Source organism: Podarcis tiliguerta, assembly GCF_965153285.1.
Source record: "Podarcis tiliguerta genome assembly, chromosome: 7".
Classification (NCBI taxonomy): Eukaryota; Metazoa; Chordata; class Lepidosauria; order Squamata; family Lacertidae; genus Podarcis; species Podarcis tiliguerta.
In genome coordinates, this window is record NC_139540.1 from 907492 (window position 1) to 929774 (window position 22283).

At 48.0% G+C, this 22283-nt stretch overlaps 1 protein-coding gene across 2 annotated transcripts in view; it reads left to right on the top strand.

Moving 5' to 3' along the window:
* Window positions 1-4450: 4450 nt before the first annotated feature.
* Window positions 4451-22283, top strand: part of HSF1 (heat shock transcription factor 1) — a 39340-nt gene continuing 21507 nt past the window's right edge. For both annotated transcript variants that reach the window (XM_083449054.1, XM_083449055.1), the window contains exons 1-4: window positions 4451-4615; window positions 15437-15545; window positions 16438-16574; window positions 17805-17929. In XM_083449054.1, the coding sequence (XP_083305180.1) occupies window positions 4496-4615; window positions 15437-15545; window positions 16438-16574; window positions 17805-17929 (491 nt within the window). In that variant the 5' untranslated portion in view covers window positions 4451-4495. The remainder of the gene's footprint in view (window positions 4616-15436; window positions 15546-16437; window positions 16575-17804; window positions 17930-22283) is intronic.

Here is a 22283-nt window from a genome sequence, read left to right on the forward strand (position 1 = left end):
CTGTCCCAGTCCTTATTATCTCTCCATAGGCAGGGAGTCTTGGCACAAAGACCCCCGTTGTTGGAACAACAACACCTTTCCAGCCTGGCGACTTGGTCCTGATCAAAACGTGAAAGGCGGAGGAGCTCAGCCCGAGTTGGGATGGTCCTTTCCAGGTCCTGCTCACCACTGAGTCAGCAGTACGGACCCGAGAACACGGATGGACTCACTATCACCGGGTAAAAAGGGCCCCGCCTGAGAGTTGGACGGCAACACCGAGCCCAGACAATCCGTTGAAGGTGAAACTCACCAGATCAGGGACCAGGAACCAGGGAGGAGATTAAGGACAGTGATTATTCTCCCGATGTGCCTATTCTGTACTTGTAAATGTTTTTATGAATGTTGCTGTTGTGCTCACTGTGAGGCTTGTGTTTGTTGCGTGCATTGTACAGAGGAGTGCTCCATTGTATTTATAGAGGATGTAATAGTCCAATATTGTAGGATCACTCTACAAGGGGCCGTTCATTGTGAGTTACTAGAGACCCCCACTGTAGTACAGGCCCTAAGATATTTGAGGAAGTGGACACCCCCAGAATGATCCTGAGGGGAAAGTGGGGCCTAGCCCTCCTAGTCCTGGGCGTAGCTCAGGCTAGCGACGACTCATCGTGTATTGAATGCATCCAGACTACTAAGACAGGGAATAAAGTCACCAGGACTTTAATGTATTACAATGTGGCCCCGGAGTGCCTCACACAATTAAGACCGTGTATATATAATCAAACTCAGTATTATAGGTGTCAGACCAAAGAAAATAAGACAGAATGCTATGAACCTCTGGCGGTGGGGCCGATCACTTCAAGTATATATGTATATGGATACAAAGGGGGAACTGCAAACAAGGGGGGGGAAAGGAAGACAATGTTCTCTATAGCCCAAGGCAGGCAGGGGTACATAGCACACAATGTAACGAGGGGAGGGGAAGCAGTCCATGTATGTTTCGATGCATGCACCGCTATAGCCAGGGGACAGGGCCCGAACAACTAGGCAGGAGTGACATGTGGGTCCCACAGCTGGGAACAGTCATATTTACAGAACAGGAAGTATTTGTCCAAACGGATAGGAGAGACCAATGTGGGAGCAGGGAGTGGGACGTGGAATTATTGGTACACAGAGGGGGTCAATTCGAAGCCCACATATAGAGGACCTGAGGGGATAAACCTCACAAGGAGGGGAGCATCCACAGACTGCAAATCTGGAGGATGCAATCCCGTCTGCCTATGGGTCAAGGAATCTACAACAACCACACCGAAACACATATACGTGGGATTGGGGATAGATGGTACAGGGAAGGATCCTTATGGCTACTTAATTATTCAGGTACACACGAGCAAAGTAACAAAGAGACCCATTACGGTCTTTGATAGTTTGAGGAACAGATGCAACAGCTCAACCATCTCCCTCTTCCACCTAAAGCTCACAACATGTTTCTAAACTTAGCCGAAATAATTGCAAAAGAACTAACAGTCAGGAATTGTTTTGTATGCGGGGGCACCAACATGGGGGATCAATGGCCCTGGGTAGCCCATGAGGTGAACTATACTGAGGTCTATAAAAGCCAAAAGAATTTTACCTACCACCATTTGGGAAATGAGATATGGCAGATCTCTAATCAGCTGGTGGGAACAGAATGCTTTCTAAGGAATGACACCAATGGAACATGGGTAGGGAATATGCCCTGCCTAGGGCAATGGAATGGTAAAGAATGGTGGAGCTCGGATAATTCCTCCAAAAAGTGGCCCTCACCTTTAGCCAACATGACTAACATGACCTTTCTGCAGGACCCCCAAAATACCACTTTAGAATGGACAACCCCAGATGGATTTTATTGGGCATGTGGGTCCTATGCATATAACCGGCTCCCTTTAAAATGGACAGGATCATGCGTGTTGGCCACCTTGCGGCCTAGCTTTTTCTTGCTCCCCTTAGAAGTAAAATCCAAATTGGGAATGCCTGTCTACGATGAAATAGGGCCCAGGAAAAAGCGGGCTACTCATATAGGGAATTGGAAAGACACCGAATGGCCCCCGGAACGAATAATACAGTATTATGGGCCAGCGACATGGGCTAATGATGGGACTGCAGGGTCATTCGGACGGGATCCTATTTATTTGCTAAACCGAATAATACGCTTACAAGCTGTGGTAGAGATAATTACTAATGAAACTGCTTCTGCTTTAACTAAACTGGCTAAAGAAAGTGCCAAGAGCCGCACTTATATTATGCAAAATAGATTAGCGCTCATTATTTATTGGCCCAGGAAGGAGGGGTTTGTGGTAAATTTAACCTGACTAATTGTTGTATTGAAATAGATGATAGTGGAAAAGTAGTTAAGGATATAGCAGATCGCATGATTAGGCTAGCACATGTCCCGGTACAAACATGGGAAGGGTTAAACTTTAAAGATATGTTTGGATCCTGGTTTCCAAAATTGCCCGGGCTACAGGCAATAGTGGCCCTTATTGGACTCATAGCTGCTGGGTGTGTGTTAATTCCATGTGTTTTGCCCATATTTGTAAGGGCAATCAATAATTCTCTTTCTCTACTAGCGCAAAGGCAGGTCCAAACCCAGCTAATGTCCATGCGGTATGCCCCTGTGCCTACGGAGGGCGAAGAAGGAGAACATTGGGAATTGTTATGTGAATTTGAGGCAGGGTACAACAAGAGGGGGGGATTGTGAGAAGGAGTAATCAATTGTGCCTCAAACCCAGTGGAAATTTACAGAAGACCCTGTATGCAGGCAGAGTCAGCAGCTTGAGCGTGCTTCCTGTCAGTTAGACCACAAAAGACCACAAGGAGCTTCAGAATGTATAGCTCCCATATTAGGAAAAGAGTGTAGATTGGTCTATGTATTAGAGTTGTGTTGAATTGCAATAGGTAGATTGTAAGCCAAGCCTCTAAGGGAGGGGCGGCAGCAATAGGAACAAAAGTCACGATCCGAAGCTTGCTCGGGGCCTCTCCGTACTCTTGAGTGCGGGGGGGCCCGCCTTTGCAAACGCGTTACAAATAAAAGGGTTATCCTTATATCCAAGGTTTCCTTGTCTTGTTTGGTGACCACGTTCAATATCTCACACCTGCTATGCATAGGAAACTAAATTATCCTGTGTATATGATGCTAATGATATTTTGTGAGCCATTGCGAGTATGTATAAAAGTAAGCAAATGTTTATTTAAATATTTTGAATACCACTCTTCAGCCAAGGAAGACTAGCAGGATAAAAAGATGCCAGGAGCCTCTTCTGGGAAGCTCACAAGCAGAACCTGAGCACAAGAGCAGCTCTCCCCTCCTGTGGTTTCCACCAACTGGGATTTAGAAGCATTGTATGGGAACTATTTACGGAACCGCCTCTCCTGGTCTGCCCTGCCGAGGACCTTAAGGTCTATGAATAACCATAGTTTAGATGTCCTGGGCCCAAAGGAAGTCCGATTATCCTCCACCAGGGCCAGGGCCTTCTCAGTGGTGGCTCCGACCTGGTGGAATGCTCTGTCCCAGGAGACCAGGGCCCTGCAGGATTTAACCTCCTTCCAGCGGGCCTGTAAGACAGAGCTATTCCGACTGGCCTTTAATTTGAATTCAGCCTGATCTTTTATTCCCCTTCCTCCCCTCCCTTTCCCCTTTCTATGAAGATTACTCGCTCTGGGATCCCACAGCTAATTCTCCCCTGGCCTCCTCGCTGGCCCAAATAGGACTAATTTATCCAGCTAGTGTTTATTGGATGAATTTTCCCGGTAAATTGATTTTTTAATTCTGAATTTATTGTTATTCATATTTTATACTGTATTTTATGCTGTTTTTCTTGCGTCAATTAAGTATTTGAAATTTGCTGTTAGCTGCCCTGAGCCCGGTTTTCTGAAGTGGGAAGGGCAGGGTATAAATAAATTATTATTATTATTATTATTATTATTATTATTATTATTATTGCTGCTGCCTCCAGCCATAAGGGAAGCGTGTATCCATCCTGGCGAGTTAACCCTCTCCTGCACAGTTTCACCCCCTTCTGCGTGCCAAGTTCTGAGTTCAATAGGGGCAGAATGGACTGATACATATGCAAACCTGCACAACCTCTAGCCATATACACCCCCCATGGCTGGCGCATGCAAAGCGGGTATTTTAAAGGGACAGTGGCGGCGCATGCGCGCGAGGGGGCGGGGCCTCTTCTCTCCCCGGCGCCTGCGCGCTGCGTGTCTATCCCGCGTCACAAGATGGCGGCGGCCATGCCTGGCTCCTTCTGAGGGGCTGAGGGCGCAGGGAGGAGGAGGAGGCTGCTCCGGGCCCGCCGCGCCCGCCCGCCACCCGCCACCCCCGGCCCGCGCCCTCGCTCGGGGGCCGGTGAAGGAAGCCTCAGGAGGGGTAGCGGCGGCGGCGGCGGCGCCTGGCTCTTCGCGGAGAGGGAGGCCTCGCCTGCGGGCGGCGAAGACAGGCCCGGCCCGGGTCGCGGAGGCCTCGGCCAGGGGCGGCATGGAGGGCGGCGGCGGCGGCGGCGTGGCGGGCGGGGGCAGCAACGTGCCCGCCTTCCTCACCAAGCTGTGGACCCTCGTGGAGGACCCGGAGACCGACCCGCTCATCTGCTGGAGCCCGGTGAGGGAGGGGGCCGGGCGGGGGGTCTGGGGGGGGCGCCCCTCTCCCCTCCCCACGGATCGCAGCCCAGCGGAGGCTCCCCGGGGCCTTCGCTCACGGGCTGCGGCGGACCTGAAGCCGCCTCCCTCCCAGCCAGATCCTTCGCCCATCGGCCCCGCTATTGCCGGCCCTGGCTGGCAGCGGCGGCGGCGGCTGCTCCCCAGGCTGTGGGGCAGGAGAGGCCGCTGGGGGTCAGGAACCCGGGATGTCCTCCTTGCGAGGCGGAGGCTGAGCCGCCTTCTCCCGCCCCTGCCCGACTCTTCGGTCTCTGGGCTCTGGTGCGCAGGAGATGCGCCGCTTCCTGCGTCGGGACCTTCGCCGCTGTCCCGTGCAATCCCCTGTCAGGGCTGCCTGGCGTTTCCAGATGAAGGAAGGGAGCGCATGGCTTCGCCTGGAAACTTGTGTTACTGTTTTGGCTTCATGTATAGTTGGGCCTTGTTGTCCCGGAGAAACTCTCAGTGTTTGGGTCGTGGACAGCAAGTGTCCTTCAACATGCTGCAGGGAAGGGAAATCTCTGGCCATCCAGACTTCATTAAACTGTAGCTTTGGTCAGCAGCCATGCTGTTTGGGGTGAGGGAATTTGGAGTCCTGCAACATAGGAAAAGCCACAGGTCCCCCATCCCTGTGGGAATGGGTTTGGGCTGTAGAATCAATATCAAGTGCGAGTTTATTGGCTGTTGCCGAGTACCATGGCTAATGCTACTTTCCATCTTTCACTCGAATTTTGCACTAGCGTTTCTGAATTTCACCTTTCAGGTGAAATGAAGTTTTGCAGATTCAAAAGATGCCATGGTAATATGCAGTACATTTTCAAGTTTTCCAATATGAATAATAGAATCATAGAATTATAGAGTTGGAAAGGACTCTGAGGGTCAACTAGTCCAACTCTCAACTAAAGCATCTATTATATATGGCCATCCAAACGCTACTTAAAAATCTCCAAGGACGGCCCAACAGCTCCCAAACAAGTTTGTTTCTCTAAATAGCTCTTGTCATCAGAAAGTTTTTCCTGATGATTTGTCAGAATCTCCTTGAAGCTTAAACCCATTGGTTCAGGTTCTGTCCTCCAGATCAGGAGAAAACAAGCTTGGTCCATCTTCCACATGACAGACCTTCAAGATGTTTGAAGATAGCTATCATATCTCCGCTCAATTCTCTTTTCCAACCTAAACATACTCAGCTCCCTTAACCACTTCTCATAAGGCTTGGTTTCCACACCCTTGATCATGTTGGTTGCCAGCGGCACATGTTCCAGCTTGTCAATATCCTTTTTTAATTGCTGTGCCCTGAGCTAGGCACATTATTTCAGCTGTGGTCTGATGAACACAGAATAGAGCAGTACTATTGCTTCCCTTGACCTGGACATTAAACTTCTCTTGATGCAGCCTAGAAGACAGTCTTGGTTAGAAACTCTTTCCGCTGGCCTAGGAGCCCATGCTGACCGGAGGCCACAATCTGCAGGCAGTGTCCATATTCTAGTTGCTCCCTGGTGCTATGTCATTTTGGCTACAGAGATCAGAATTTCTTTACAGTAATTCTGGCCCCTGCCAACAGGCTACACTTACTGGTCCTTTCCTGCCTCTTCCCTATCATTGTAGCCATTGATTTCCCATATCCTTTGCTGGTTTTGTCATCTTCTCCTTGCCCCCCTGCTCTTTCTACCACATTGTTCCTGTTTGCCTTTTTATTCTAGACCATTTGTGACCTTTTCCAATCACATAACCTCCAGTTTATATTTAGCTGTCTTTTTCAGTGTCAAGGTTGTGGTCAGAATTCCAGGCATTGTGGTTCCAGCACAGCTGAGTGAAGCTAGTCACTAGTTTTCGTGGGAATGTTTATGTCTCTTCCAGCGAGATTCAGTATCTGTTCTCCTGATTGTTCAGCTTTAATGCCAGGAGGTGTAGAGGAGAATGCATAACTCTGACCTCTTTGCTTCTTCTCAATTCTCTAAGGTGAAAGCGTGTAGTTAGATTCCCCCTCTCCCCCCACGGACATTCCTTTCCTACCGAAAGACATATTGGGAATTCCTGTCATAAGGAGCACTTGCCTGAGTCTTAGCAAGAGGGCCACTGGGGGGCAAAGGGTGCTTGTTGTGCCCAGCTTATTCTGTTTCAGAGGAACGCTTCTATGTAAAGAAATGAAACAGGAATATCCACAGTGTTCCACCCCATTGGAATACAGGCTTCCCTCAAACAAAGTTTTGTTGACTTTGCACATCAATCTGTGCATGTGTTTAGTTTGTTCTGAGGTATGTGTAGTTAGCAGTGCAACCTTAGTTCTTTAAGCTTTTTGTGTCATCTCAGATGTTTGATTTAGGTTGAAGTCCTTGAGAGCAGGAAAGCAAAGCCTCTCATTCTTTTCTTCTGTACTCTTGAGGGGTTTCTGAAGTAAGCATCAACCTAATGAGAATGAACAGCAGCTTAATTCAATACAGCGGGAAGTAATTCATGGAGTCCCAATTATAGGATTGATGACCTAATTATAGGATTGAAAATGTTGGTTTTATACAGCCATGTTCTCGTTAACATGAGGAAATAGTTGCTTGAAGAGAAGGGCAAATCCCACTCTTCTCTGTAAGTAAAAAAATTATACTATTGTTGGGAGAGAATCACAGGCAGCAGCCTGTCTCTGAACCTCAGTTGCTGGGGAACAATAGCAGGAGCGTTGCATTGTGTTGAGGTCTTACTTCTTGGGTTCTAAGAAGGGGCGCCTAGTTGGCTGCAGTGGTAACCAAATGGTGGATTACAGGTGAAACTCGGAAAATTAGAATATCGTGGAAAAGTTCATTTATTTCGGTAATTCAACTTAAAAGGTGAAACTAATATATGTCATGAGTCTATGACATGCAAAGCGAGATATGTCAAGCCTTTATTTGTTATAATTGTGATGATTATTTCGTACAGCTGATGAAAACCTCAAATTAACAATCTCAGAAAACTAGATTATTAAATGAAATCAGCAAAACAAGGACTGCAAATAGAGCAATATTGAACCTCTGAGAAGCAGAAGCATGCATATGTACTCAGTACTTGGTTTGGGCCCCTTTTGCATCAGTTACTGCCTCAGTGCAGCGTGGCATGGATGATATCAGCCTGTGGCACTGCTGAGGTGTTATGGAAGACCAGGATGCTTCAATAGCAGCCTTCAGCTCTTCTGCATTGCTCAGTCTCATGTCTCTCATCTTTCTCTTGGCAATGCCCCATAGATTCTCTATGGGGTTCAGGTCAGGCGAGTTTGCTGGCCAATCAAGCACAGTAATCCCATGGGCATTGAATCAGGTTTTGGTACTTTTGGCAGTGTGGGCAGGTGCCAAAGTCCTGCTGGAAAATGAAGTCAGCATCCCCATAAAGCTTGTCTGCGGAAGGAAGCATGAAGTGCTCCAAAATCTCCTGGTAGACGGTTGCTTTGACCCTGGACTTAATGAAGCACAGTGGACCAACACCAGCTGATGACATGGCTCCCCAAATCAACATAGACTGTGGAAACTTCACACTGGACTTCAAGCATCTGGCATTGTGTGCCTCCCCATTCTTCCTCCAGACTCTGGTCCTTGGTTTCCAAATGAGATGCAAAAACTGCTCTCATCAGAAAAGAGATTTGGGGAGCCATGTCATTAGCTGGTTTTGGTACATTTTCGAGCACAATTCAAAGTGTCAGTGCTGACCTTTAAGGCATTAAACTGCCTTGGCCCAATACAGTGGTACCTCGGGTTACATACACTTCAGGTTACAGACTCGGCTAACCCAGAAATAGTACCTCGGGTTAAGAACTTTGCTTCAGGATGAGAACAGAAATCGTGCTCCGGCGGCGCGGCAGCAGCAGGAGGCCCTATTAGCTAAAGTGGTGCTTCAGGTTAAGAATGGACCTCCGGAACGACTTAAGTACTTAACCCAAGGTATCACTGTATACCTGAAGGAGTGTCTCCACCCCCGTCGTTCTGCCCGGACACTGAGGTCCAGCTCCGAGGGCCTTCTGGCGGTTCCCTCACTGTGAGAAGGGAAGTTACAGGGAACCAGGCAGAGGTCCTTCTCGGTAGTAGCACCCACCTTGTGGAACACCCCACCAACAGATGTCAAAGAAATAGACAACTATCTGACGTTTAGAAGACATCTGAAGGCAGCCCTCTTTAGGGAAGCTTTTAACGACTGTTGATTTAATGTATTTTTAATCTTTTGTTGGAAGCCGCCCATAGTGGCTGGCAAAACCCAGCTAGATGAGCAAGGTATAAGTAATAAATTATTATTATTATTATTATTATTATTATTATTTACAGTGCTGCCAGATAGAGATGCTAAACTACTTGTGCTCTTTTGGACTTCGTACTAATATTAAAAGTTACTGGAAGGCAATTTTATAATATAGATAAAATAATAAATAAAAGAGTTATACAAATAATCCCGTATTCGTTTAAAAAAATAGTAGTGAAAGTCCATAACCCTAGTTAGGTGAAAGGGATTAGCTGCTCCCAGTATTCCTGATTACTTCAGAGGCAAGGCGGCTTAAAAAATTACAGAACTGCAAATATAATGAAAGTAGTCATAAACAATAAACAAAACATCAAAAAGTACACAACCAAACAGAACAATTTCCACACAAATCATAGGATCCAAAATAAATATACAAAATATTAATATTGCCACCCCCCTAAGCAATACCCTAGTCCAGGAATGCTGCCTGTTTGTAACTTCTACTCAAGTAGTGGTTTCTTTCTTTGTTAATCAAGTCATGGCTCTTCTGACTTTGGCAGAAGGTGTGTTAAGGCCGCCCATTTAAGGACGTTATCCAGCTGCAAAACTGGGTGGAGTGTGGAAGGTGCAGGGGCTTAGTTTTTGGCGCTAAAACTGGTAGCTGGTAATTTCTTGTGTCTGAGGATGGCCCACCATTACCACCTCTTAAGGCCCTCCCTTCAAAATGGCCTTGCCATAAGATTCACTGTTGAATAGGGGTTTAGTGGAATGAATACTTCTAGGTGCGCCTTAAAGACTTTGAGATCTATCCAGCATGGAGTTCTGTTCCTTTTCTCTCCCCATGCCCACTCAAATTCAGCTCCACGGGGTCTTCCAACAGCTACTGGAAGGAGAAGCAGACCCTTTGCGAATGTGTTGACTGTCTTCCTTGGCCTCCGTATGTACAGGGTTAGAAACCAGAGACAAGTATTCTTTCCGTCTTTATCTTCAGACTTCCCGGTCATAATTTTGTGGGCTGACCAAAGTGACAGCCGGTCTGGAGTTGATTTGTGTGATAGCTTCCATCTCAACGGAAGGCTGTCACTTTATAAATGTGCCTCCATTAATAAACTAGGAAGATTCCTTGCAGTCTTGATAAAATGTGGTGAACATAGATGTTAGAAGTATCCCTTGTAAGCAAGGCATGGGTGTATATTGTAAAGTGCCCTGTGATTATGTTGCTAATAATTGTGTATTGATTGGCAAGCTGACACCTTTAGCAGCTAGCCAGCTCCATCAGGCTCCTCCAGCCTCTGAACTATGCCAGCTGGTCAGTATAGGAGAAGTTGGTGCCTATGTTTTGAATTTTATTTTCCTCTTCCTCTTCCTCCTTGTCCATTTCCCTTTGTGTGTTGTGTATTTATTTATTTATTTATCATATTAGCCTGTAGGTAGGGAGTGTCTTGTTTTGATTTCATGTAAGCTGCTCTGAGGGACGCGGGTGGCGCTGTGGGTAAAAGCCTCAGTGCCTAGGGCTTGCCGATTGAAAGGTCGGCGGTTCGAATCCCCGCGGCGGGGTGCGCTCCCGTCGTTCGGTCCCAGTGCCTGCCAACCTAGCAGTTCGAAAGCACTCCCGGGTGCAAGTAGATAAATAGGGACCGCTTACTAGCGGGAAGGTAAACGGCGTTTCCGTGTGCGGCTCTGGCTTGCCAGAGCAGCGATGTCACGCTGGCCACGTGACCCGGAAGTGTCTCCGGACAGCGCTGGCCCTTGGTCTCTTTGAGTGAGATGGGCGCACAACCCTAGAGTCTGGCAAGACTGGCCCGTAACGGGCAGGGGTACCTTTACCTAAGCTGCTCTGGGAGCATTTTTGGCTGAAGAACAGGGTACAATTACTCTAAATAAAATAATAAATATACTATTGCTTACTAGCATGGCCTCTTCACATGGTCTGTGTCATATGCCAAATTAAGTTTTTCTGACTTCATGTAGCTCTCCCAAGTGCCTTTATTGACTCAGTCAATCTGAGGTCGGCTGCAACTTGCCAAGATCAGAATTTAGAAATGTACCCTAAACCTGGATGTTAGATTTCTGACTCATCTACCTTATTAAAGTTTTGATTGATGGTGACAGATAATGTGCAATGGATTTTAATTTCAAAGAGTTCACACCCTCCTGTTTTGGCAAGGCAGCCAAAGCAGCTAAAAATAAAAAAACCAAGTTTAAACTGCAACCAACAAAGCAATAAACAAATGAAAGCAATAAAGCAATAAACAAGTGAAAGGCGGCAGCAGCAGCACACACTAGACCAGCAGGTAAAAATTAATCTGCAGAAAGTGAAAGCAAGAGCACCACAAACCAACAATTTCCACAGGCCAAGCCAAAAGGCAAAATTCTTAACAAATGATGAGGCCAGGTGGATCATCCTTGATACTTTAGGCATTCATAAAGGCAGATGTCACAGCCAAAAGGCCCTGCTGTGTGTGATCATTTTTTCAGGGTAAAAATGGAAGGGAGACAGGGTGGATAAAAATCAACAAACAAACCCAAAAACCAGTTTTTAAAATTTAAATCACATTTTAAAAAATAAAACGCTTTGGGAGGAAAAATCTTTCTAAAGATAGTTTTCTATTTAAGTTACATTATAGTCCAGATGTTTAAATTTTTTGGTAAATGAATTTTCCAGAGGTTTCTGTAAGATTATTTGGGGCAGTTGTAAATATTAAGATTATACCAGCAAGAATGAGTCTTTCTGTAAAAAGGTCTTACTGACTAGTGTTTTAAATTGTGATTTAAATCAATTTGATTTAAATCAAATCCATCCTGGAGGGAGAATTGACATACATTCAAGACTCTTCAGCTGAAAAAGTCTTCCAAAGTGGCTTACAGTGATTGATAAGAAGGCAGTCTTCTCCCTCAGGCTCACAATCTTAAGACACACAACAGAAGGGAAACAGACTGGAAGGGATAATGAAAAAAGTCAGCTCAGGCACTCGTTCTTAGTTACAGAGGTAAAAATGTAAAGGACCCCTGGGCAGTTAAGTCCAGTCAAAGGTGACTATGGGGTTGCGGCACTCATCACGCTTTCAGGCCGAGGGAGCCAGCGTTTGTCTAGTTCAGGGGTCTGCAACCTAAGGCCCATGGACCCCCACCGCCCACTCGGTTGGCTCCCATGTGGCGTGCTAAAGCAGAGCAGAGCGGGGACTGCCTTCCACGACGTTTGCCAGCTTCCCATTGGCTGAAGGAAGCTCCTGCAGCCAGTGGGAAGCTGCGCATGCCTCCTCCGCACCGGAAATAGCGTTTGCGCATGCACGCACACTCCGGCCCACCACAGCGTCTGCGGGATCGTGAACTGGCCCAAGCCACAAAAACTTTGCCGACGACCCCTGGTCTAGTTACAGAGACCTTGTAGTGAGCAGCAGGAGTGAAACGATTTGGAGAGGACCCAAATGTTTGTGGTCTTGCAGCAGAAGCAATGAGGAGGTCCTGCAGTGCTGCTGCCCCATCAGTCTGATGGAATGGAATCTATTGTGCAGTTATTAGATCCTTTTGGAGATCCTTTTGGAACTCTTCACAGTCTGTCTTCCATTTTATCACCTCAAACAGTTTGGTATTATCAACGCACTTGGCTGCCTCACTTCTCACCCCTAGCTTTAAGTCCTTTGTGAACAAGTTAAGCACGGCTCTCAGTACTGATCCTTGGGGTTGGGGGGGACTTGGACTCCTTGCCTGCAAAAGTTAGTTCAGGCGCAGCAATCTGCTCTGCATCTTCCGCTGTGAAGACAGATGTAAATAATTCATTCGGCTTTTCTGCAATCTCCTTATCCTTCTTCAGCACTCCGATGTGATCCAAGGGTTAAACTGCCCCCCCTACCCAAAAAAGTGGGCCAGTAGGAGAGAATAATAAGAGGTGTTTTTGTTTTTTAGTGTTTCCCAAAATTTCCAGGTTTTCCTTGGGAAATAATTGAAATAATCCTCAGGAAAATTCAAGAAAACTTTTCCCCGTTTTAAAATTTGTGTTTTCCCCCTTCTGGGCCCTTCACATCTCACCTTCTGCAGAGACTAGCTTTAGTCTCTGCAGAAAATGACAGAAAATGAAAAACTCGGCACCTTGTCTCTTCCAGCATCAGGCTGCCCCGTCCCTCCAGACTCTTGAATCTTGGCTTTTTCAGAAGGCAAATAAGTGGACAGTAAGACCCTGGTTATTGTTGGCTTTTGGTATTGAGTGATCTAAGGCCATGTGCGTACTAAAACTTTGTACAGCACCTCATTATTTTAGGCACTTCGTGTAGCAAATGGTATTTATTTCCACTTGAGTCAGTGGTGTTCTGATCCTTTCAAGCTGGAGCCTCTTGTGTGGATAAGCCCACATCTGGTGTTTGGAGTGACTAGGAAGGGCCTGGCGTAGATGTGGGGGGGGGTGACCTTGCGCTTGGGGGCAATGTGCCAAGTGATCCTTTTGCTAGCGGTGGCTCCAGAGACGGGGCTCTTGTAGCAGACCCTCGCCCAGGGTAGGCAACCTTGGAGAGGTGCAGGGTGCATGTGAGCAGGGCTTTGGCGGTCGGTGCATCCTTCTCTGCTGCATTTTTGGGTGGTCCGAGATGCCGTCCTCTTGCTCTGGAGCTAGCACACTTTTGTTGCAGGGTTGTGATTTGTCTACAGCTGGCCTGGTTTGGTTCCCACCTATCCTAGTATTGGCATTAGCTGGTTTTGTTCTCCCACCATATGGAATTGTCTTAAAAAGAAGATGACTCAGTGGCAGAGCTTTTTCCTGCCATGAAAGGAAATCCAGTTGTAAAAAGCCTTTCACTATTTTATATCACTCTGCCAGATTGAAATTTCTCTCTCTCTTTGTCTCCTGTAGAGACTATTATATTTTGATAATAAAATTCCTGCTATGTGAGACAGAGAAGTCGTGTCATCTTGCTCAGTAAAAATGGTTGCATGCCTTTCGCATAGCCAAAGGTTGAAATATTGCTCCTGCTGGACAGCTTCTAGTCTTGAGGCAATTCTGAGCTGGGATGGCTATTGTCAAGCTGGAGTTCCTGGGCAGCCCTTTGGCTCAAGTGAGCGTGCAGGAGGGAAGGGAAATTCCTCAAATGAAGGAAAATGTGGTTAAGACAAAACAAAAAATTGCAATCAAACTTTGGTTGTCGAACGGAATCTGTTCCAGAAGCCCGGTTGGCTTCTGAAAGGTTTGACAACTGAGGTGCAGCTTCCGATTGGCTGCAGGAGCTTCCTGCACTCAACCGGAAGCTTCGTCTGATGTTTGGTTTCCAAAAAACATTTGAAAACCAGAACACGTCTTGAGTTTCCGGTGTTATTTGACTGTATATGGAGAAAGCAGAGGGCAAGAGGGGGCACGTGGCTACCTGCAGTGCATCAAGAGAGGTGCTGTTTGTGGGCACTTCTCAGTGCCTTGCTCCAGCTCCCCTCTGCCCTCTGTCTTTGCATCTCCAAAGAGAAGGCATGTAAGAGAGCCCCAGTTAGCTACTGCCTTGGCCAGTGCACTCAAGTAAATCTCAAGGCTTTAGCTTATCCGTTCTTCACATGGGGACACACTGAGCGGACCACAGGCACTGTTGGGTCCCTCACTTCATAGGTCTTTCCCTAGTCTGCCATGGAGCTAAGAAACTTGGCTCCTGTGTATGTAGCTGAAACTCTGGGGCTGCCGTGCCATCCAGTGGGGTTGGCACCAGTTAAGGAATGTTGGGTGAGTCAGCCACACATTCTTGCCGGCTGCCTTGCCTCTCTGTCCTCCCCTCTCGCTCCACCCTCCAGCTCTTGGGAACTCTGTGGCTGAGTTAGGAAGAAGGCAGCCTGGCTACTGAGGCAGTAAGATCAGCAGATGCCACACAGTCTTCCAGCCATTGACATGGGCTGCCTTTTTGCCTCATCTCTCTGCCCACTTTGCCATAGTTACAGCAGGCGGGTTTTTGCATCTGGCAGGCCTACAATAGCTGCTCAGCTCCCCCTGCAAATCTGTGGTCAACCCTTTGCCTGTGTGGATTTCTCAAAGGGCTTTGGCCTCAGGGAGTTCCTCAGGTTTAGGATACTAAACAAGCCACACTGGCGTTCTGCACAGGCCTCCTGAAGAATCCTATTGGTCAAATCTTCATATGGACCAAGAGTAGTGTAGAAATAGGAAAGTTTTGCCAGGGGGGTAATGGAAAAATTGAACCCCTCCCCCCCAAAAAAAAACATTCTTCTGGGTTTTTTCCAGGCGTTGACATTTTGAGAGTGATGTGTGAGCAACCACACCCATTGTAAAGGGTGTAAAAATCCACTTGTCAGGTGACTAAGCCCAGTGTACCCACCCTTCTGCTTCCCAGACTTCCCAGTTTCTCTTGACTGAATGCCGTGATCAATGATTACCTGCAACCACTGTGGGCCTTTATGTTTTGCCCTTGTGTGCATTTAAGTAGCTGCCATGTGGTTCTTGATTGCCTGAATCTGCCCCTATTTCTACTGGCTGAAGCCCTGTTTTCACATCCATCGGTGCCTGAAGGGCGACCCCTCCGTGTGGGGTTGCCAGCCATGGGGGCCAGCCCAGCTGCTTGAGGTCAGTGGCAGTGCTGCCGCACAGCCTTGCTCATCTCTCTTTCTGTTGTTGCAGAGTGGAAACAGCTTCCATGTCTTCGACCAAGGCCAGTTTGCCAAGGAAGTCCTTCCTAAATACTTCAAACACAACAACATGGCCAGCTTTGTCCGGCAGCTGAACATGTGTAAGTATATTCTCTGTTTGGTGCACAGTTTGTGCGCTTCACTTCAGAAGTCTCTTGCGAACACGAGGGGCTTGCCTGAAGGTAGGGGTAGGGCACCTTGGCAGTTCGTCAGAACATGAGCTGCACCGTGCAGGACTTGTGGGCAAAAGTGCTGGGGCTTCTCAGATTGGCCTAGTAGCTTCTTCAGGTGTAGTGAAGAAAAGAGCGACGTCCTCTTCTGCCGTCCAGCGGATCATCTTGGCACAATTAGGTTAGGATCAAATGTTTGGCACTGTTAACATAGAATTGGCATTGTCTACGAAAAGTGTCTGGGTTAAAGAAAAGGTTGAGTACCAGGCCTGCAAGCTGGACCACAAGGGGCCTGTCACGGAGGAGCTTGTGCCTCCTTACATGGGACTCAAACAGGAGGTAGAAGGTTCATGGAGAATATGTCTGTGAGCAGCTAATGGCTCTAAATGTGAAAAACGAGAACTCCATCTTCAAAGAGGGCGTATTCTGAGTTCTAAAGAGGACCGTCCATCACTGCTTGTGGCCAGCCAGGTGCCTCGGGGGGGACAAGTTTGGACTAGGTGAACCGTGCTCTGCTCTAGCAAGGCAATTTGTGTTTCCTCCTCCTGGAACACCTGCCTTGCATTTTGGGAGCTGAGATCATTCGCTGATGTGCTGTTTTGTATGATTCACTTTGGAAAGTTGGCTCAGGAAAATGACAGCATTAAGCAACCTGCAGACTCAGCAGATACTACTTTCTGGTTCTGATGCTGGGGGAAAGCAGAGTCTCAGAGTTGGGAGGGCCATTTGCCCTACAGGCTTACGCTGCATGTGAAATACAGGCTGGCTTCTCCAGCATTCCCCTGACCTTCTTGCCAACCTGCTCTGCTCCTTTGCCTTCCAGATGGCTTCCGGAAAGTAATCCACATCGAGCAGGGCGGTCTGGTGAAGCCCGAGAAGGATGACACTGAATTCCAGCACCACTACTTCCTCCGCGGCCAAGAACATCTCCTGGAGAACATCAAGAGGAAAGTAACCAATGTGAGTCCTTCGTAACAGTCGCTGGCCCAGATTCAAAGGAGCTTTTGAGGAACTGATGGAACGGAATGGAAACAGCACTGTTTCTTTCAGCCATTACCTGCCTTGGTGCTTCAGGATAGTGCAGAGAGCAGATTTCTGCTTCTTCCTTTTCAGTGTTTTTGGCTTTTGCCTTGTCTTGTCTGAACTTTGGTTCCGATCACCCAATTTGAGGTGGCCTGTGATAGGCACCTGGGTGGGTGAGTGTGTGCGCATGCATAAGTGAGCGCACAGAAGACTGTGAACTTGCCAACGCGCCACCTCCTCCTGTGTGCTTCTGTGTATGGCAGGAGGCCCTGGCAATCTCTCCTCTTGTTGAACTTTTCTTTTTGCACTGCTTGCCTTGCTGAGCAGCCTGGAAGTCCCTGGCTCAGCTGAAGCCATCCTGTAGGCTAGGATGTGTTGCATATCATGTCACGTTAATCAGTGCACCTCTCTTGCATTGAGAATGCTCCCTAAATAAGCCTGTGTAAATTCTACAGTCTGTTGGCTGTCCTCATGTCTCTTCAGTCTCTGCTTATCTGTAGTGCTGCTTGTTCATGTAAACTGTTCACCAGAAGCAACAAACCGTGTTCCCAAAATTGTTTCATGAAAGCAGCAAATAGCTTTCTCTCTGAAATTGAGATTAGCGGTTCTCCTAACTGAGGAGAAGGCAGAAGCTACACAGAACCCTTACCTATGTGCCCCTGTTTCCATACTCTCACTGCTCCGCCCCCCACTGTTCAAACTTGCTTGTTTCTGTTACTTCCCTGAGCCATACCCCCTGAGCCATGCTTGAGGGTGTTTTTTTAACAGTCAAATGTGTGTGTGTGTGTGTATGTGTGTGTGAAATTGCAGTACACACACACACACAGAGAGAGAGAGAGCGCGCGTGCTAGCAAATTCAGAAGCACATCACTCTTTCATGCAGTAGCCAAGGTTGGATAGCAGAGTGGCAGTGCATGCACAATCAAATAAAATTACACTTCAGTGAACGGTGTGCTTGCCTGCTGTGCTGGCAAATGGGTGATCCTGGAACCGCCTTTGCCAGGGTGTGCAGTTTATACGGCATTGGTCTTCAGCATCTTTGTTGACTCTGACTGCAGCTCTCTTTGCGAAGAGGCAGTGCACACTCTCTCTGTGATGCTCAGCCAGCTGTTTTCTCATTTGGAAGCCATGAAGAGCCATAAGTAAGAAATCTTCCTCTGCCTGCAGGTATCTGGCATAAAGAATGAAGATATCAAGGTTCGCCAGGACAGCGTGACAAAGATATTGACTGATGTCCAGGCAATGAAGGGCAAGCAGGAGAGCATGGACTCCAAGCTGATAGCCATGAAGCAGTATGTACAATGCAAGGGGCAGGGGGGAAAGGGGTATTCTGGGTTTGCTCTGTGTTCTAGCACCCTCTGCTGGCAGGTAGCATAATATGCTAACCTCCTGATTGCTGCAGGAATTGAACTCGCTCCTTAGCAAACTTTCTTGCCCGGTGATGGACTGCCGTGTTTTTGTCTTCAATTCTCTCACCCAGCATGTTGAGTTTTCAATGCTAACGTTGTCTTTTCCATCTAGGGTGGTGTATCACCCATTAGCCGCCAGGTTAGCGTTAATAATAGCAAAGCAACTATTGATGCTCCCATAGCACAGTTAAAATGACAAGCGGCAACCACAGTTGTTAAACTAGTTAGCAGCCCTTCTGACGTGATTGCTGTGTAACTTGCTGCACTTTACCATGTGGACTTTGCCCTGTTATTGATCAGTTTTCCTCTTGTACAGTAGTGCCCCTGTTAAGAGAAGAATAAATGCTGTAGATCCCGGCATATTAGGTGACTGGGTATATAAGACGACCCCCAACTCTTGCTGTTCAATTTTAGAGTTATAGAGTTTGAGCGCTGCCAGGGGCAGAGCACGCACCCCTCCACTGCCTCTGCTGTCAACAGCAGCAGCAGCCCAAGGCGAGGCGGGTGGGCGAGTGCTGTGCTCAGAAGGACTTTCCACGTCCCCTTCTGCGGGGATTGAGGAGGAGCGACAGCAGAAGGGGCATCTCTGCTTACCGGCTCCCTTTCCTCCTTCCCAATGCATATACCCGGCGTATAAGACAACCCCTGACTTTTGGGGTGATTTTCCAGAGATAAAAAGTCGTCTTGTATGCCGAAACATACGGTACTAATTTTTTTAAATTACATCAGCAGCTAAGATTACATTTTTTTACAAATTAAACTCTTGGTGGAACAGTGCTGCTTTATTTTGACACTGACGGATATAGGCACAGGCTGGTTCTAACTTGGGAGGGAGCAAGTTGGCAAAGGCCTTCTTTTAGACCACCATAGTTGTGAAGGACAGGGGAAAGGCATCTGCACTCAGCATGTCCTGCTTGCGGGCTTCCGCTTTCTGTTTGGCCACTGCGAGAACAGGATGTGGGACGAGATGAGCCCCCTTCGCCCTGATCCAGCCCCAGGGCTCGTATGCTCTCCACTTGGAGTTGACAGAGCAGGGAGTTTCTTGCACGTGTGGGACAATTGCTTAACATTTGCTTATCCCAGGCTATTGAGGACTTGAAAAATTTGCCTTGCCTTCTCTCCAGGCACAGGTGGAAGGTGAGGCATGCAGTGAGCCGCTGGCGGTTGGCAGTTTGCATTCTGGCTCAGTTGTAGGGGAGAGCCAAGAAGGAGTGTCTGATGTATTCCCTTGGGGAGTGGAGCGTCAAAAAGAGGGCTTAGCTTGCATCGGTATTCCCCAGAGCACCTTTTCCTGCACCCACACATTTGAGAACTTAAAGGAAAGAGTTCTGGAGCCCAGGGGACCTTTATTCAGGCTGGTTTGATGGCCAGCAATGAAGCCCCGCTCTAAATCATCTGCAGCTGCAGAGGATGGCTCATATCGGTGGGTGGGGGCATGAAGGCAAAGGCTTGCAAATCCCACTTTTCCTGGAAGATTAGTCAGTGGCTTGAAGCAGCAACCCCTTCCTGTTTTATGGCTGCTGTGGTGCCCCTCCTGGCAGCTTTGGGCCCAGCTGTTCTCTTGCCAGGACAGGAACCCTGATCCCTCCAGCCGTAAACAGCTTGACTCCTCGCCCATGGAATGTGGAGCTTGATGGCCACTCGGTCTCTTGAGTCATCCAGCCTTGCGGCTTTCTGGTGGGGCTTTTGCCATTCTGAATAGTTGCTGGCCAAGGTCAGGTTTTGCCAAGCTGCTTGAAACCGCTTACAGAAGGGAGGGTATTCCAGGCCGACTTGTTGCCTGGCTGTGCCCTAGAGTTCCTCTTCAAGCCCAGAGACCAGGCCTGCGTGCTTCTTGCTTGCCCACAGCGGTGCTGCATGGGGTCATAGTGTGGTGAAGCTTGGCCTCCCTGTCTTGGTTAGACTGTGATGTCTGGGAATTAAAGGCTTCAGTACCACCTCCCTATCTGGCAGAAAAAAGAAGCCCAATGGTGCCTTTTCGGAATCTCATTCTCCTTGGTGTAGACCCAGGGGTGATTCAGCTCCACGGTGATTTTGTTCCTGCTCCACCAAGACTCTGCCAATTTTGACAATAACTGCAAAAAAGGAAAAACAATATTTCAAAGTAGACTCAGTGCTGGGTTTGGCAACTTGCCTCCTCCCCTCATCATCAGTTTGAGGCTGTGATGAGTGGACAAGGGAAGAGGGGAGTGAGTTGCCAAACCCCTTCTCATCTGTGGAGGAGGGACAGTGTGTGTACTGGTGTGTTTTTGTCCGCGTGTGTCTTGTTTGTATATGGTCCTCATGTAGACAAGGAAATGGCTGACTTAAGAGATCAAAAAGCTGAGGGCGTGCTTTCTGCTGTCCGTAGAGGGCACAAAGCCTACTTGCTTAAGCATAAGCTCTGAAGTTCTTGAGGAGCCAGGAGTGTGAAGGTTTGTTAGCTGTGCTTCATCTTGGTCCTCCCCTCTGGCCAATCCAGGGTTGTTGCAAACTCTCACGGGCCCCAAAGAGAGAAGCCTTCCCAGGGCAGCTTCCTGGGCTGATTCTTCTTAGCTTCCGCAGGGCGTGCAGAACTACTGACCACTACTGTGGCCTGCTGGGAGCACCTTGTTCTCACTGTGCAAAATCACAGTGCCCCAGAAGAAGGGAAGGGTAAGGACAATACCTACAGTGGCCTTCTTGAGTTTAGTGATCCTGAACTTGAAGGGTCTAAACACAAGATCCACATAGGAAGATTGGCCCTCTTTTTCGTTAATTGTAACACCATCAGTTCAAGTGGCACCTCAAGGAGTACAAAACAGAAAACTGGTCCCTCATTAGCCCCCCCCCCCGCACCCCCCCAAAGATCACTCAGTCTTTGGTTGGGAGGTAAGGGAGAGCCTGGCCTAATGTGGGGTGGCTGTGATCAAGTCCACCTCCACATAGCTGGCCTTCTTTTTGGTATGTCCCATGGAGGACCTTACAGTCTTCAAACAAAAACATCTTGGAGGTCCTGGGCCACAGGGAGGTTAGGCTGGCCTCAACCAGAGCGAGGGCTTTTTCGGCTGTGGCCCTGATCTGGTGGAGCGCTCTGTTACAAGAGACTAGGGCCCTGCGGGACTTGATATCTTTCCGCAGGGCCTGCAAGACGGAGCTGTTCCACCTGGCCTTTGGCCAAGGCACAGCCTGACCCCCTCCTTTGGTAATCCTCACAGAACTCTAGCCCAATGGTTGCCATTAATTTGATTTGAACTGATTTTATAATGAATTGATTTTAGAATACTGTATTATTTTACTGTTGTTAGCAGCTCTGAGCCTGGCTTCGGCTGGGGAGGGCGGGATAGAAATAAATTATTATTATTATTATTATTATTATTATTATTATTATTATTATTATTAGGAAAATTAGTAGGCCCATGTTTTGGCGTGCATCCGAAGAGCTTAGGTGCTGCATCCGACCAGTGGGCCCTCTGGGGAGACCACAAGCAGGACATGGGCGTAAGAGCACTCTGATGTTTCTCAGCATGTGGCATTTAAAGCGCTGGGTGTTAAAAAAAAGAGGGGGCAGGGGAGATCTGAAGGAATAAAGTGTTTGTAGCGAAAGGTTGGATGGGTAAATGCAAGAGGCCATTTTGGCCCAGGGGGGCTTTTAGAGCCCTGGCTTCGAATCCTGCCCTGACTGCGAAAGGGAATGTTTTTATTGTCCGCCTCCCTTGCACTCTTGTAAAGGCCGATGGGCCTGCACCTTGTGGTGCATGGTGCTGTATAGGAGATGTTAATGTTTAATAACCAGCCAGTCCCTCCAAAGCCAGAACAACACTTAGGGGGCTGCTGTGGGGAAGGCAGGTGGGCTTTGGGGGCCCAAGCTTGGCAGTGCTTTGCTTTGGAAAATCTCCCTCTCGGCCTTTGAGAGCGTCAGCTTCCGCTGGCCTCTCTTTCCCCTTCCTATGTTTTCATTTGTTTTCAATCCCTAACCACCTCCTAAAAACGGAATCTGTGAGCCAGAAGCTTCCTTTCAGGGATTTTTTTTTAAAGTTTGGAGCGGTTGTGGTTTTGAACCTGATAGCTGCCTTTTAAAAGCTGCTGTTGGCTCTTTCATCACGAGACGTGTCGCTCCTGAGCTTGATGTCTCCTAGGTGAGCCTAGCAAACGCTTCCTGGGGGTTTGGGAAGCCAGACTCATGTCAAATGCAGGACTAATGGCCTTACACCTGGTTCCAGATCCCACATCCAGCTGGGCTGAGGCTGAGGGTGGTGAGGGAAATGGCACCAGGTGA